General features: G+C 40.7%; 1 protein-coding gene across 1 annotated transcript; it reads left to right on the forward strand.

The window, feature by feature from the left end:
* Nucleotides 1–1,754: 1,754 nt before the first annotated feature.
* On the forward strand, nt 1,755–11,478 carry wnt8b (wingless-type MMTV integration site family, member 8b). Its single transcript, XM_088916563.1, has 6 exons — nt 1,755–1,834; nt 3,736–3,769; nt 6,115–6,253; nt 7,346–7,471; nt 8,079–8,221; nt 9,573–11,478. The coding sequence occupies exons 1-6, from the start codon at nt 1,764–1,766 to the stop codon at nt 10,134–10,136; spliced, it is 1,077 nt and encodes a 358-aa protein (XP_088772689.1). The 5' UTR covers nt 1,755–1,763; the 3' UTR covers nt 10,137–11,478.
* Nucleotides 11,479–13,081: the final 1,603 nt, after the last annotated feature.

Consider the following 13,081-nt stretch of genomic DNA (forward strand, 5'->3'; position numbering starts at 1 on the left):
CACAAAAACTTCCTTTCTTTCTTATTCTCACTGACTGATTCTCCAAAGACTGTAGCGGACGTGAGTAACTTAATGCTACCTTCATCAAGAAGAGAGATCTGTACCTTGTATTTAAATACGATTTCTTTCAGTAATCGCCTTTCCCAGCTGCTTTAATAGTCGAACTTAGTTAACCGATAGTTAATTGTGTAATTGTTTCAATTACAGAAAAAATATATCCATCGAGATAGAAGCAAAATATTGCTCTAAGAAATACAGGATTTTTGCTATTTATCTACGAATTCATTACAAGCATACAGTTAATCACGATTAAAAACAAGTATTTTTCTCATTATGAGACTCATATATAAAATGTGATTTATTCGGAGAAACCACACTTATTTTTTGATAGAATATTTAATTGAATGGGAGAAAAGCCGCTGATATATTACTTACTGGAGAGAAAGAGAAAAGCAAAACGCAGGAGAATGTTACTTTAGCTATAGACTAAAACACCTTACTGCTTAAATCAATTTTATATTTTCTGACCCCATATAGCTTTAGTGAGATATTTCGCTGTGGTTTACGACGTTTTGTCCGATATGACACAACTCTTTACGTCTTGCTGTCTGTAATTATTGGTACAGCACTGAAAATATGTTAGTTATTTTTCCATGAAAAGAAGAATTCCTAATATATTCCTACAATATATTGTTTTCTATTGTTTTTTTCAATGAGACAAAGATTCAGGTCACAAAAAGCAATCTCACTAAAAGAAAGCCAGCCAAAAAGGTATTGACATGAACTCTTCTCGATCAGCTTAAAAGAGATAAGCCACCCTATGGATAACTAAGCGTCATGGGAGAGATTTGACAGCTTAAAGTCATGCTGCTGCGCTACTCTCACCATATTTTCTACTTGCTCCATTTATTATTCCCCTTTAAAGGTTTTGCCTGCCTTGATCGATCCATTTTGACTTTTAAGTCATTTGGAGACTAAAATGAAAGATACAGGTCTGTTAGTTCTTTAGGTGTCGGATGTTCAAAATTTTCTTAAAATCTGTTGTTTATGTCAATGGTGAGGGAAGACCTAGAAATATAGGCTTTATAGTGGCTCAACACTGCCTCAGCCTTTTCGATGTTGAGCCTGGTGAGGGAGTTACACCCAGACGCCTCGATATCCAAACAAACAGCGATGAGCTGTTTTGCATTCAAGATTTTTGTTGACGGTCAACTATCAGTTGTAAAGTCGATCCTATTCCCTCTATCCTGAAAACTACTGTACAACCGCTGATCCAAAATGACATTGGTGCATCTAAATAAAAAAAATCTTTTGTGTATTCTCTCATCGTTATCTGCTAGAACCATACACAACCCTTTGGGGACTTTGTGTATTGTGTAGGCGAACTTTTAAACCAGGGCTCGGGGAGACCAGTTATCCTGTTTTGATTTCTTAGTAGTTTACTTTGGCTGTTAGAGGCTGCCGTGCGGAGAGGCTCTTCTCGGGGTTTGGTGTTTTTTGCCTCCAAGGAGCCCAGGGTGCCCTTCTGATCAATTCAATCTCTCTTTGGTAGTTTAGCCCTGATTGGCTGGAAGACTTAGAAGGAGAAAATCTTTAATTAAGCAGATAATCTCTTGTTGGGATAAGAGGAGCTCCATTTCATAACCCCCCTCGGCTCTCACATAAACCCTTCAACCTCCTAAGTAGTGAATGTAGGTAGACATCCCCTCAGCGAGACAGCCACCGGGTTTCCACATAGACTCCTGGGATACTCTCTCTTCAGGATGTTTCTACATTTGGATTTGTATTATTACATGTTTATTTTGATGGCCCACATGAAGACATGTTGCAGTTGGTAAGAATGTTTTGTTTTCTCACCCTTTTGGGGATTTTGGATTCAGACATAATGGAAATGAAATGAACACACCCAAATGTTCAAATTGGCTTTAAACAGTACTGCGCATCAAAATATCGAATTGATTTTAATACTTTATATAGAGGTTCCCTTCTTTAACTCCCTTCCAATTGCGTTTGCGCATAAAGGTTCATGGATTTTTTTCACTTAAAGGACATGCCACAGACGTGTTAAATGTAAGATACTTATTGATGTTGCGTTAAACGACTGTACAGTACGTAGCCTGCTTCAGAAACAACTGGGTAGAAGAACGACGGATAAGAAAAACGAGTCACAATATTTCATTTTCCTGAAAGTCTTCTTCACGTCAGTAACGTCGCCTTTCACTTTGGTTCATTAGTATTTTGATTTATTTGAGAGGCCAAAGCACAGATGATATTCTTTCTTAGTTGAATCAAACCCTGTTAGACTTTCAAAATAATTTTGCTTATATCAACACCTCGAAGTTTAACGATTAAGGAGAAACTCGATTTGTGAGCGAGATTCGGAAACATGAACCATTCCTTTCCGCTGTGATTCGGATTGCTTTTAATCTTATTAAATAATTTCCGTTTTTTGGTCCCTCAGAAAGCTGTTATTTGGGTTTCACATTGCTAAAACGAAAAAAGAAAAACTTTTTAAAATAGGGAATCAGTAAACGTATTAATAATTGTGGAATTAAAAATAACCTTCAGTCCACCAGTAACAGAGTTACATAAATTTCTTATATATAATATAGAAAAATATATATAATTTTATATAAGGCTTATAAATTGGAAATTTTACTTGCAAAAAATTTCACTTTGATAAGAACATCTTAGGAGTCACATGCTGCTAAAATATAAAATGGTAACTTTTGGTTATGTGCTATTGTTTTGCTTTCACATCCCAGATGATGCTACTGGAATAAATATATTAAACAGTGTAGTCAACGAAGCTGTGAAATTAAAACCTATACCTTATACCTATTTAAATTAAATATAATGAAACGCAACAAGTGTTAGGACCAGCAGCGCTTGTCTCGCTGTCTGGCTGATGACGGTTTAGCCTGGCGTTTATTTATGGGATGCTCTTCTATTGAAGTCCAAATCTAGGAGGAAATTTCCAAAGGTAATGAAATCTGTAACTTCCGCGAATTTGATCGATGTATTCGATAGAGACTGAGACTGTCATCTTTGCTTAGCGTATTTTTTTTAAACACTGAATATTTCAAATTGTTCAAAAAAATCCCCGAAAGCAGAAAACGTTAAAATGTAGCTACAGTATGCTACTTTCCTTGCAAAGAATATTTGCACGGCAAGTAGCACATAGTGGTTACATCTTGGAATTTTCTACTTTCATGCCCTCCACGAAATATGCCTTTTAACCTAAATTGAGTCATTAGTGAATATGTATTACATTGTGTTAGCTTTTATAAAGTTGACAAAATCTTATGTTCTTAAATTCCAGTGCTCATATTAAATAACAATGAGACCACAGAACACCAACTACATAGAAGCAACGTCAGACTTAGTGCTTTCCGTTTTTGTCTGTTTTATATTGGCTGTTGCACATACCACTACAAAAATCTGTTCCCGCAAAAAATAAATACATTTCAAATATATCAATTATTATTCCTTGAAACTCCAAATGCATTTTGATTTTAATATTTTTAGTGAAAATTGTGTAGGTAAGAATCCATTCATATCTTCACATTTTTTTGTCCTAAGAACATCACAGAGAACAGAATTATCCAGAGTTTTTCAGGTGCAGATATACTGGGGTTACATTGACAAAAAAAAAGAGTAAAGGTGAAATTGCACAGGATTGGTGAAGGACAAATTTAGCTTCTGCAAAATAATCGGTTGTTTCTTGTCTTCCAGGTCAGTGAATAATTTTCTGATGACGGGCCCAAAGGTGAGCCATTATTCTTTTGATCTTTAGTTTTCTAATTCATCAAAAAACAGAAGATAGTTCACAGAGAGTGGAAAACGTTAACATTTGCATATTCTATATTCTTTCTAAAGGGAACAGTAATGTTTAAGGTGGTCTATCTCGATTTTAAGACCTTAAGATATACTCCTTTTCTGGGCTGTACTGAAGAAGAGACTGATGAGATGGTTTGGCATTATTTTAATCCTGGTCTTTGTTCCAGATTGTTACACGTAATGCCAAGTGACTTCTTCTTGGGAACTTAACATACATCACTTGAAGAACCTACATCTACTTGGGATTAGTGATCGTTTTGAAGTGACGCCTTTAATTGCATGCTTGGTTAGAGCTCTCCCAGCAATGTAAAACAGTGAGGGCTTTACACATTTTCCAGTTGAAAAGCGAAATTTCTAGTGCCTAGGAAAATCTTTCTAATTGTACACATCCAAGATAGGAATGGACACGGTGGTTTTGGTGGGTGGTCATCATTAGCACGCGGATTCCTGTGAGAGGAGGAGCTGCTCTGTCTCGCTGGGGCTACTTGAGACTTATTAGCACGTATCGCTTGCTCTCTCATTGTCAAAGGCGAGGTTCAACCGGCAAGGGAGAGCCAAGTTAAAAAGCAACCGGTTTAATCAGTAACACAGCACCAGCTACTGCCTACAGCACCAGTTACTTAATAAAATTCAACTGGCAAAATGTAACTAAGCTCTCAATGGAGATACTTATGACTTACAGGCTTATATTTTCTGTTCCTGGGTCATTCAACACAAAACACATGGTTATTTTAGGTGGTTCGCTCATTGTTTGCACTTACTGTTCACAGCTTTATGAGCCTTTCTTTTTCTCATGTACTTCTGTTTCCAAAATCACATTTTGCTTACCCATCAGTAAGGAATAATAGGGGTGTCAGGCTCAATCCCCTGAGTGCTTTCTGGGTTTTGTTCCACCCACATTCTCAGTTACATAGTTTTTATTAATGAGTATTTAATTAGTTATATCATTGCAATACTTATAATTAGGCTCTGAGGTGATATATGGGTAACTGTCTTATTGAATAAGGGTGTCTTACTGAATTAGGGTGGCACAGTGGTGCCATGCAACACAGGGGTCCTCCTGAGATCAGTGCTATCTGTGTGGAGTTAGTATGTCCTCCAAGTGTTTATGTGGGAGTCCTCCAGGTGCTCTGGTTTCTTCCCACAATCCAAAAACATATTGGTGGCTTAATTGAACTCTGGGAAAATTGGCCCTGGTGTTTGTGTATGCCAACATGTGTCTGGGTCTCTGTGTGCGCTGTGATGGACTGGCATCCCGTCCAGGGTGTAGCCTGCCTTGTGCCTGTTGCTTGCCGGGTTAGGCTCTAGTTGTCCTGTGAGCAAGTGTTGTACAAAGCTGTTAGAAATTAATGGATAGATGTACTGAAATAATTAACCAAATGCCTTGTATAATCAACTATAAAAGACCTTAAAAAATCCTATATATGTCTTCATTAGAAAATAATTAGGTTAATTATTTAATTGAAACATCAGGTTGCAAAAAAAAAGATGCTAGGCCCTCCAGGAACTGAGTTTGAGACTTCTACTCTAAACTGAACCTAGCTGAAAGCCTAGAATTAATAATACAGTCAAAGGGCATTCAGAAAATCTCTGAGATTATTTTATTTTCTAAAATAAAAAGAAGTGAAGTTACTTTTCTAGGTTTATTTCCTGGAAATAATTTACAAATCCTGCAGTTAGGGGTAGAATGCTGGCCTCAGATACATGAGAAATTATTTTGTAGAGGCACACCTAATATTCTACAACTGAAGAACTGAATTCGCACGGATTTAAAGTGATTTCATTATTAAGGCTAATGTGAAATATCGGTTCCAACATCAAGGAAGCTTCTGGGAACGGGTCTTTGTCCGTGCATGCATCATTGACCTGGACTGGTCTCTTCCTCTTCGTGTTTTGTCTGTTCTAGCTGTTCAAGATGGGCTTCGTTCAAGGCTGAATCACTGCCACACTGCCAGAGCAGGAAGGACTTTGTGATTCACAAAGTCTGGCATGCATGCTGGTCTTCTTATGAAGAAACTTGATCAGGTCTGTGCCCTGTGACTCAGGTGTTGAAAGCACAGAGGCTGTGACTGTGGAAGTGGCTCATTGTCTGATAGAAAGTGGGATTGAAACTGGGATTGACTCCACCTGCTGCTCCCTCTCAATCTCCCCTCAAGCACCTGCAACAACTGTGACCACCAATTCACTTCCTCCAACCAGCTCCTTTCAGTTTTTAGGATGTATGGATCACAGCAGAATCTCAAGGTTAACGTCTGTGTTTCTTTCGGCTTCCAGGCTTATCTGATCTACTCGAGCAGCGTGGCAGCTGGAGCTCAGAGTGGCATCGAGGAGTGCAAGTATCAGTTTGCCTGGGACCGCTGGAACTGTCCGGAGAGGGCCTTGCAGCTGTCCACACACAGTGGCCTCAGGAGTGGTAAGAGGAGAGAGGGCTGTGCTGGGAAAAAGTCCAGATGTGTACAAAACACCAAGGATAATTAGTTCAGGCTCACAAATGACATATCTTGCTGAGTTTTGATGTGGTGACCAACTAAACGTCAACAGGCAACTAATTTATACGATTACATTGAGATTTTTGTTCAATCCAAATGTTTTTTTTAAGTACAGTTTCTATTGACTTCTGCTTCTCTTGAGACCTGGAAGGCTTGTTAGGCTACGACAAACTGTACTAGAGCAACGCACCAGCCAGACACACATCAGCATTAAACTGCTCACATTCACAGTGTGCTGTGTTGGACAAGCACAACAAGCTGAAAGTGTATTTGCAGCCTACCCATGGTCCTTTTCAGAGTAGGTACTGTACACACATTTATCTTGTTCAGTTAAGATACTATATTTCTGTTTAAGAACAGGAAGGAAAGAACAGGTCGGTCCTCAGACTGATTTTATTATTTTGAAAATGAACTTTTATTCGTCCTGAAAGAATGAACCATTACTGGATGTTTTCTCAAATTAAGGGTATCTATTGCTTATGTGAGTATGCAGAGCACTGGAATAAACCTTTGTTTGATTTCCTGTGCAGATTTCTGAAATTCTGACCAGGTAATACAATATAGAGACACGAAGAAGCACTATGCTTTGTATCTGTTGAATGTAGTGAGCCCAAAACCACTATGAATGATTTGGACATTCTGACCCTTGCTTGCTTGTATTCATGAGTATCCACATACTGTAAAGAATTAACTGATCTAACAGGGATAAGAGTCGGTAACTCATCCCTTTTCTTGTCTTGAAAAAAGATTGATGTAAAGGGGAAAATATGCCATTTTTTAACTTCATGACCATCACCCATGACTGTCAAATCAGTCAATAAAATGTAAGATAACCTTGAAGCCAGAAGCAGCTTAAGGTGGATATTCACGCTGTGAATGGTCACGTCTGAAAAAGTAAAAGACTTTTTTAAGGTTAACCTATGAAAGTGCTCTATCGTCGGATCTTCTGTTAACTGCACTGCAGCTCATTGTCCTGGTCCGGCTTGCCCCACCTTACACAGTGACTTTGCTCCCAGCCAACAGAGAAACAGCTTTTGTCCACGCAATCAGCTCTGCTGGAGTCATGTACACCTTGACCAGGAACTGCAGTTTAGGAGACTTCGACAACTGCGGATGTGACGACACTAGGAATGGCCAGCTTGGTGAGAGACACGCCTGTCCTGTCAATAATTGAGAACACTGTGCCACTATATTAACATATCATAAGCTTAAAGCAAAAACTAAAAATGTGACAAGGGTCATGTGAAGAGTCTTGACATCTTGACAACCGATATCCTTGTAAACTACTCAAAGGATGTGTTCGCTGAAATCTGTAGTGTAGGCAAGTCCTGAGAGCTGACTACTTGGGGAAGACAGATGCTGACACGTGCTTTTCAAGTGAAATGAGAATAAGTATAGATGGAATGAATAAGAGATAGCGATGTAAAGGCCACACATAAAAGGTTGCAGCTGTACAGCACAGATCAGCGTAGTAAAAAGCACAGTGACATGGCAAAATCATCCATGGAAGGTTAGGACATACTATTATGTACATCATGGGGAACAACGACCAGGTAAGTGCAAAGCACAGGCATAGTAAAACCATAGGAAAACTGTACATTTACCATACATGAAACATGATGAACGTCTGTACGGGCAATTCAGAAACACCAAGTGTTTTAAAACTTGTAACAGTACCAGTGCTGTCGTTTGACCCGGTGATCGGGCCTGTTCCTGGAAAGAAGGTGTGTTTTTTCCTGTCCTCTGCAGGGGGCCAGGGATGGCTGTGGGGGGGATGCAGTGACAACGTTGGCTTTGGGGAGGCTATCTCGAAGCAGTTTGTCGATGCCCTGGAAACAGGACAAGACGCCAGGGCTGCCATGAACTTGCACAACAATGAAGCCGGGCGCAAGGTAGATTCCAGTTTCTTGGCCGCAAAAGAGGTGGTTGTCCAACAGCATGGGGGGAGACCGCAGATAGGCAGGTCTTCTGGGTATGTGCTACAGCAATTCCCCATTGCACAGAGAAGCCCTTCAAAAGTTCCAAGGAACTGAACTGTGCGCATTCTGATGCACTGTCATTAAGATTTAAAAATAAGAGATAAAAATTCACAAGGCCACCTACACATCATTGAAGAGAAAGTTCCTTTTATTGTTTTCTTCCCTCAACAAACACTATGTACCACCCAAGAATCCTATTCAGACTCTTATTAGTAAGGTGCCACTCTTACCCACAACACTGTGTGCGCTGTACCAGAAGGGCCTATTACTAGTATTGAATGTCTTTTATGACAAGATTTCAACTCAAGATTCTTGGGCCCAGTGGTGCAAGTCTTAATTAGGAGACCCAGGGAGCCATACATTAGAAAGCTTCTTTATTATCTGGGGTTTAAATAAGTGTTTATTTTCACTCTTGCAATAAGGATCTTACATTTTATATTGGTCTTTGTGACACTTAAGAAAGCCATGGTGATCACTGCCATGGTACTTAAGTGCTCTTTGTTTTTACTGCCAGTGCTCTCCCCTCCAGTCCTGTATGATTCCCATGGCACCTGGGGCATCATTGGAGGAGAAAATGTACCAAAGAAACCCTTTTTAACTTCCTCCTCAAAAGAGCTTCTATTTAGTCTTCTCATAGCAGAAACATATTGACAATGGCCATGCTAAATAAATTCTCCTTTTTTCACAAGCAGAACAATCTTTCTCAATGTGAAATTCAGATCCCCTCCGCCCGACCCCCCCCCCCCCCAACTCTTCTCCTTAGAAAGCACTGTGACAAAAAGAGAACGTCTCCTTTTCAAAAGACCAGCTGTTTGTTTCGGCTGAAGTCAAGAAATATCCAGGAAGTGTAAAGAGTGAGACGGACCTCAGACTGAACCCTGACTCTGCTCTGCTTTCTTTTATTTCATTCACTTCTCTTTTTTTTTAAAAAAAAAGCACAGAACAATTCCCCACCTGACTGAAGAATGTGCAAATTCAAGAACCAGTGTTGCCATCATGAAATAACAGGCTGAAAAGCTTTGCTTCCCAGGGACAGTTTCTTTCAAGTTCACCATTAAACACAAGCACCACATCTATTAATTCCTTATCCTGGATTTCCACTTCTAGATGGGTGACAGAAAAAGCACCTCTGGGGCTCAGCTGTCGTTAAATAGCGTGTTTTTCTATGGGCGACACTGGGGTCTATGCTGTCCGTGATTGTGGCTGAGGCTGTGTTAATCAGAGACGTCCCCCCCACCTCCGTCCCATCCCATTCCTCCTGCAGGCAGTGAAAGGGACGATGAAGAGGACCTGCAAATGTCACGGCGTCTCCGGGAGCTGTACCACCCAGACCTGCTGGCTGCAGCTGCCGGAGTTCAGAGAGGTGGGCAACTACCTGAAGGAGAAATACCACAAGGGCCTGAAAGTGGACCTCCTCAAGGGGGCGGGGAACAGCGCCGCCAGCCGGGGGGCCATCGCCGAGACCTTCAGCTCCATCTCCAAGAAGGAGCTGGTCCACCTGGAGGACTCGCCCGACTACTGCCTGGAGAACCGGACGCTGGGCCTGCCGGGCACGGAGGGCCGGGAGTGTCTCCGCAAGGGCAAGGGCCTGAGCAAGTGGGAGAAGCGCAGCTGCAAGCGGCTGTGCGGCCAGTGCGGGCTGGCCGTGGAGGAGCGGGAGGCCGAGACGGTGTCCAGCTGCAACTGCAAGTTCCACTGGTGCTGCGCGGTGCGGTGCGAGCAGTGCCGCAAGACCGTCACCAAGTACTTCTGCGTCAAGAGGGAGAGGAGGGGTCGCAACGAGAGCGCCGGCCGGAGGAAGGGCGCGAGGCCCGGGAAGAAGCACTAGGCCCCGGCCGCTGCGGCGCTCCTATGGCGAGGCCCATGGGGGGGGAACCACGGCGACGACCCGCGGGGGGCTGCAGGGGGGCAGCGCTGCCCGCTGTGCCCCCGGGCCTCTGGCTGAAGGCAACAGCAGGGCGGCAGCGCGACGGCAGTGTGGGGCAGAGGTGGGGAAGGAGGCTCCCTACTCCCCCGTTTGTGTGGCGTCCGGGACTCAGGGAGGTCACGCAAACGACAGCGGTGTAGAAATAAAGGCCCCGTGTGTAAATTTTTGTTTTTGCAAATGTAATTGCTCTGGGAAACTGATGGAAACCAACTAAGTTACAAAAGTGGGTAAAGCCAATATTAAATGCATTTTTTGCATGCGTTACACAGAACTGGCTTTGCTTTGCTTAGCGATCTACGGTCTGTCAGCTTCCTTTCTGTAAGTAGTGAGAAAATCTGTAGAGGAGTATCGGACCGTCTGATAATTATGCTAAGACGTCTATGAAGCAGGTACTCTAACAAGAACCTGAATGCACTGTGTAGAGTAGTAACTAGCAGTAGACAAGCTCAATTCTGAAAGCCAGCAGGAGGCCAAGAAAGGAAACCTTAGAGTGAACACTAACATCTGTTGTTTTTTAACTGTTTGTGTTTCCCTTAAAGCGCACACACATATATATATATATGCATACAGAATCTCCATTATAACTGCACATTCTCAAATAGTTACCAGAACGCAGCCTCTTTCTTATACTGTACATCACCTCATCATTTAGCTTCATGTTACTTAATGTATCTTCCACCGCAAGACTCTTTCACGTGTCTGCTGCTCAGCTATAAATTCAGATGTACAGTAACTTGAACATAATGCATTTTCTTAACCGGCAGACATGTTATGCAAACATGGATATGCTGTAAAGAATCAAAAAGCTTCCTGGTTTTTCACACTTCAACCTTTCAACAAAGAGGAGAGCAGGTCTGCAGATGCAAGCTAGCATATCACTCTGACTGACACCTACAGTAGAAAGGGGTTTAGGAGCAGTTTAACAAGATTTCACAATGACAAGTTGCAAACAGTGCACCCTCCTCTTTCCCATCAGAGTATTTAATTGTACATAAATTTAAGCACTTTGTACATTGTTAATTTATTGCAGTTATTCTGAAGTTTGTTTGTTTTATTTTTGTATTTTTTTTTGTAGTTGAACTTTTTCATTTGCTTGTAAGGGACACATATAATGGAATATTACCTCTTAAACGTCTGTTTCTTAGTAGCAAGTTGTATTCCCAGATGCGTATACTTTACCTGTAACAGTTAGAGGTCTATAAGACTAAAAGGTTGCCTGTTTTTCAATAAACAATTGTAAGTGATTGAACTGTAATCTGGATGTGCATTGTGTGGTGAGACAAACAGACAGGCACTATCAGCCAGTTAGAGGGGAGGTGAAGATCCTGACTTGTGTTCCATATCGCAACACAGGTATCAACATGTTCCATCCTCAAAAATTATATTCCAGAATAAATTTTTTTTGTTGTTGTTTTAGGTTGGTAGCTTTACAGAATATTTACAATTACCTATTGCGATTGTATTTACAATTGCCAATATTGTGGAAACCCAGTTAGTACATAATATAATTAAAAGGTCAAGAAGAGGATAATTCCACATAGAAAAGTATAGAGAGAGTAAAATGCATAATAGCTGTGGAGGTGCCTCAATACTGAGGCCTTGTGCATTTCACTCACAGATCCCTGCTCATCTGTGATGATACATTATAGTAGCACAAGAATAAAGAAATAATACTCCTTCCATTCTCTAAAGTCCAAATCCTCTAGTTACAACAAAATTGTTTTGTGTTCTGTAGGAACATTCTGAGTTATGTGCCTTTTCACCTATTGTTTGCAGGGACTATATTTTCACCTATAGTTTGCAAGAACAGGGTGTATCTTTACTATCAACAATTATTTCTTCTAGCAGAACATTTACATTTCGACAAAATACTTCATTGGGAATGAGTCTAAAATTGGTCAGTTGTAGTTTATGCAAATGCTTCAATAAAGGCATATTAAATAAAGAATAAGGACTCAAAACTTAACTCATAAAATCTGATGAATTACTGAAGAACTTGCTTGGCAAAAGTCAATGCACCAGAATTTGTACAATGAACGTGCAAACATTTTTTTCAAACTCTTACATTCTCACCAAAACTAATCTAAAACCTCATTTCAGTATTTATGGACACATCAGTTCCTTAATAGTAACTGTGATCGCACAGGATAGCTGCAGTTATATAATCAGGGTGAAAAGACTAACATTTTTATACCTATCCACCTTACTGTACCATACTACTGTTTAATATGAAAATAAAACAACCATCTGATATCCTATCCAAGGATATTTTTATTTATAGAATTTCTTTTTGGCTTTATGTAAAGAATTTAAATTTCAGGTAGTGGTCACTTTGGTATCAGATAACCCCGGGGCAAAGCAACAAGAAGAAGAAAAAAAAAAGCTTTAATAATGATCTTCCTTCCTTAGTGCCTTTCTCAATTTCGCCTATACAAATTCCTTCTCTTTGTCCCATCGTGGTAATCCTCAAAGAAGCCCTGACGCTTTGCTGATTGGAAGTTTCTTTACTGTTTAATACTGGTTTAATTAACTTTGTCGGGATAGAGAAGGGATCTGAAGGAAAACTTTAAACAAGTTACCCTTGAATCCTCCTGCCTCTTCATTTTGTATGCTAATCTCCTTTTTCACGCCACCGTCTAAAAAAAAAAATGTTGGGAAAACTTCTTCTTGCCTGCCTTGGGCTTCCTGTGGATTTCTTATTCCTGGCCCACCTAACTGGCTCTTGTCACTCCTCCAGGGCCTTCCTTTGCTCGATTTAACAATGAATGGCGAGCTAATCAGCCTCTCCGAAACCCACAGCCACTGAACAAGCTAATCCCCCTCTCCTCTTTTTTCAATGGGCCGTC

The sequence above is a fragment of the Atractosteus spatula genome, chromosome 5, assembly GCF_055471065.1.
Source record: "Atractosteus spatula isolate fAtrSpa1 chromosome 5, fAtrSpa1.hap1, whole genome shotgun sequence".
NCBI lineage: Eukaryota > Metazoa > Chordata > Actinopteri > Semionotiformes > Lepisosteidae > Atractosteus > Atractosteus spatula.

Bases quoted from the DNA above. Each gene is read 5' to 3' on its own strand.
- wnt8b (XM_088916563.1), top strand. From the start codon at position 1,764: ATGTTTCTACATTTGGATTTGTATTATTACATGTTTATTTTGATGGCC. The intron at 1,835-3,735 runs GTAAGAATGTTT...CTTGTCTTCCAG, and splicing joins ATGAAGACATGTTGCAGTTG to GTCAGTGAATAATTTTCTGA. The intron at 3,770-6,114 runs GTGAGCCATTAT...TTCGGCTTCCAG, and splicing joins TTCTGATGACGGGCCCAAAG to GCTTATCTGATCTACTCGAG.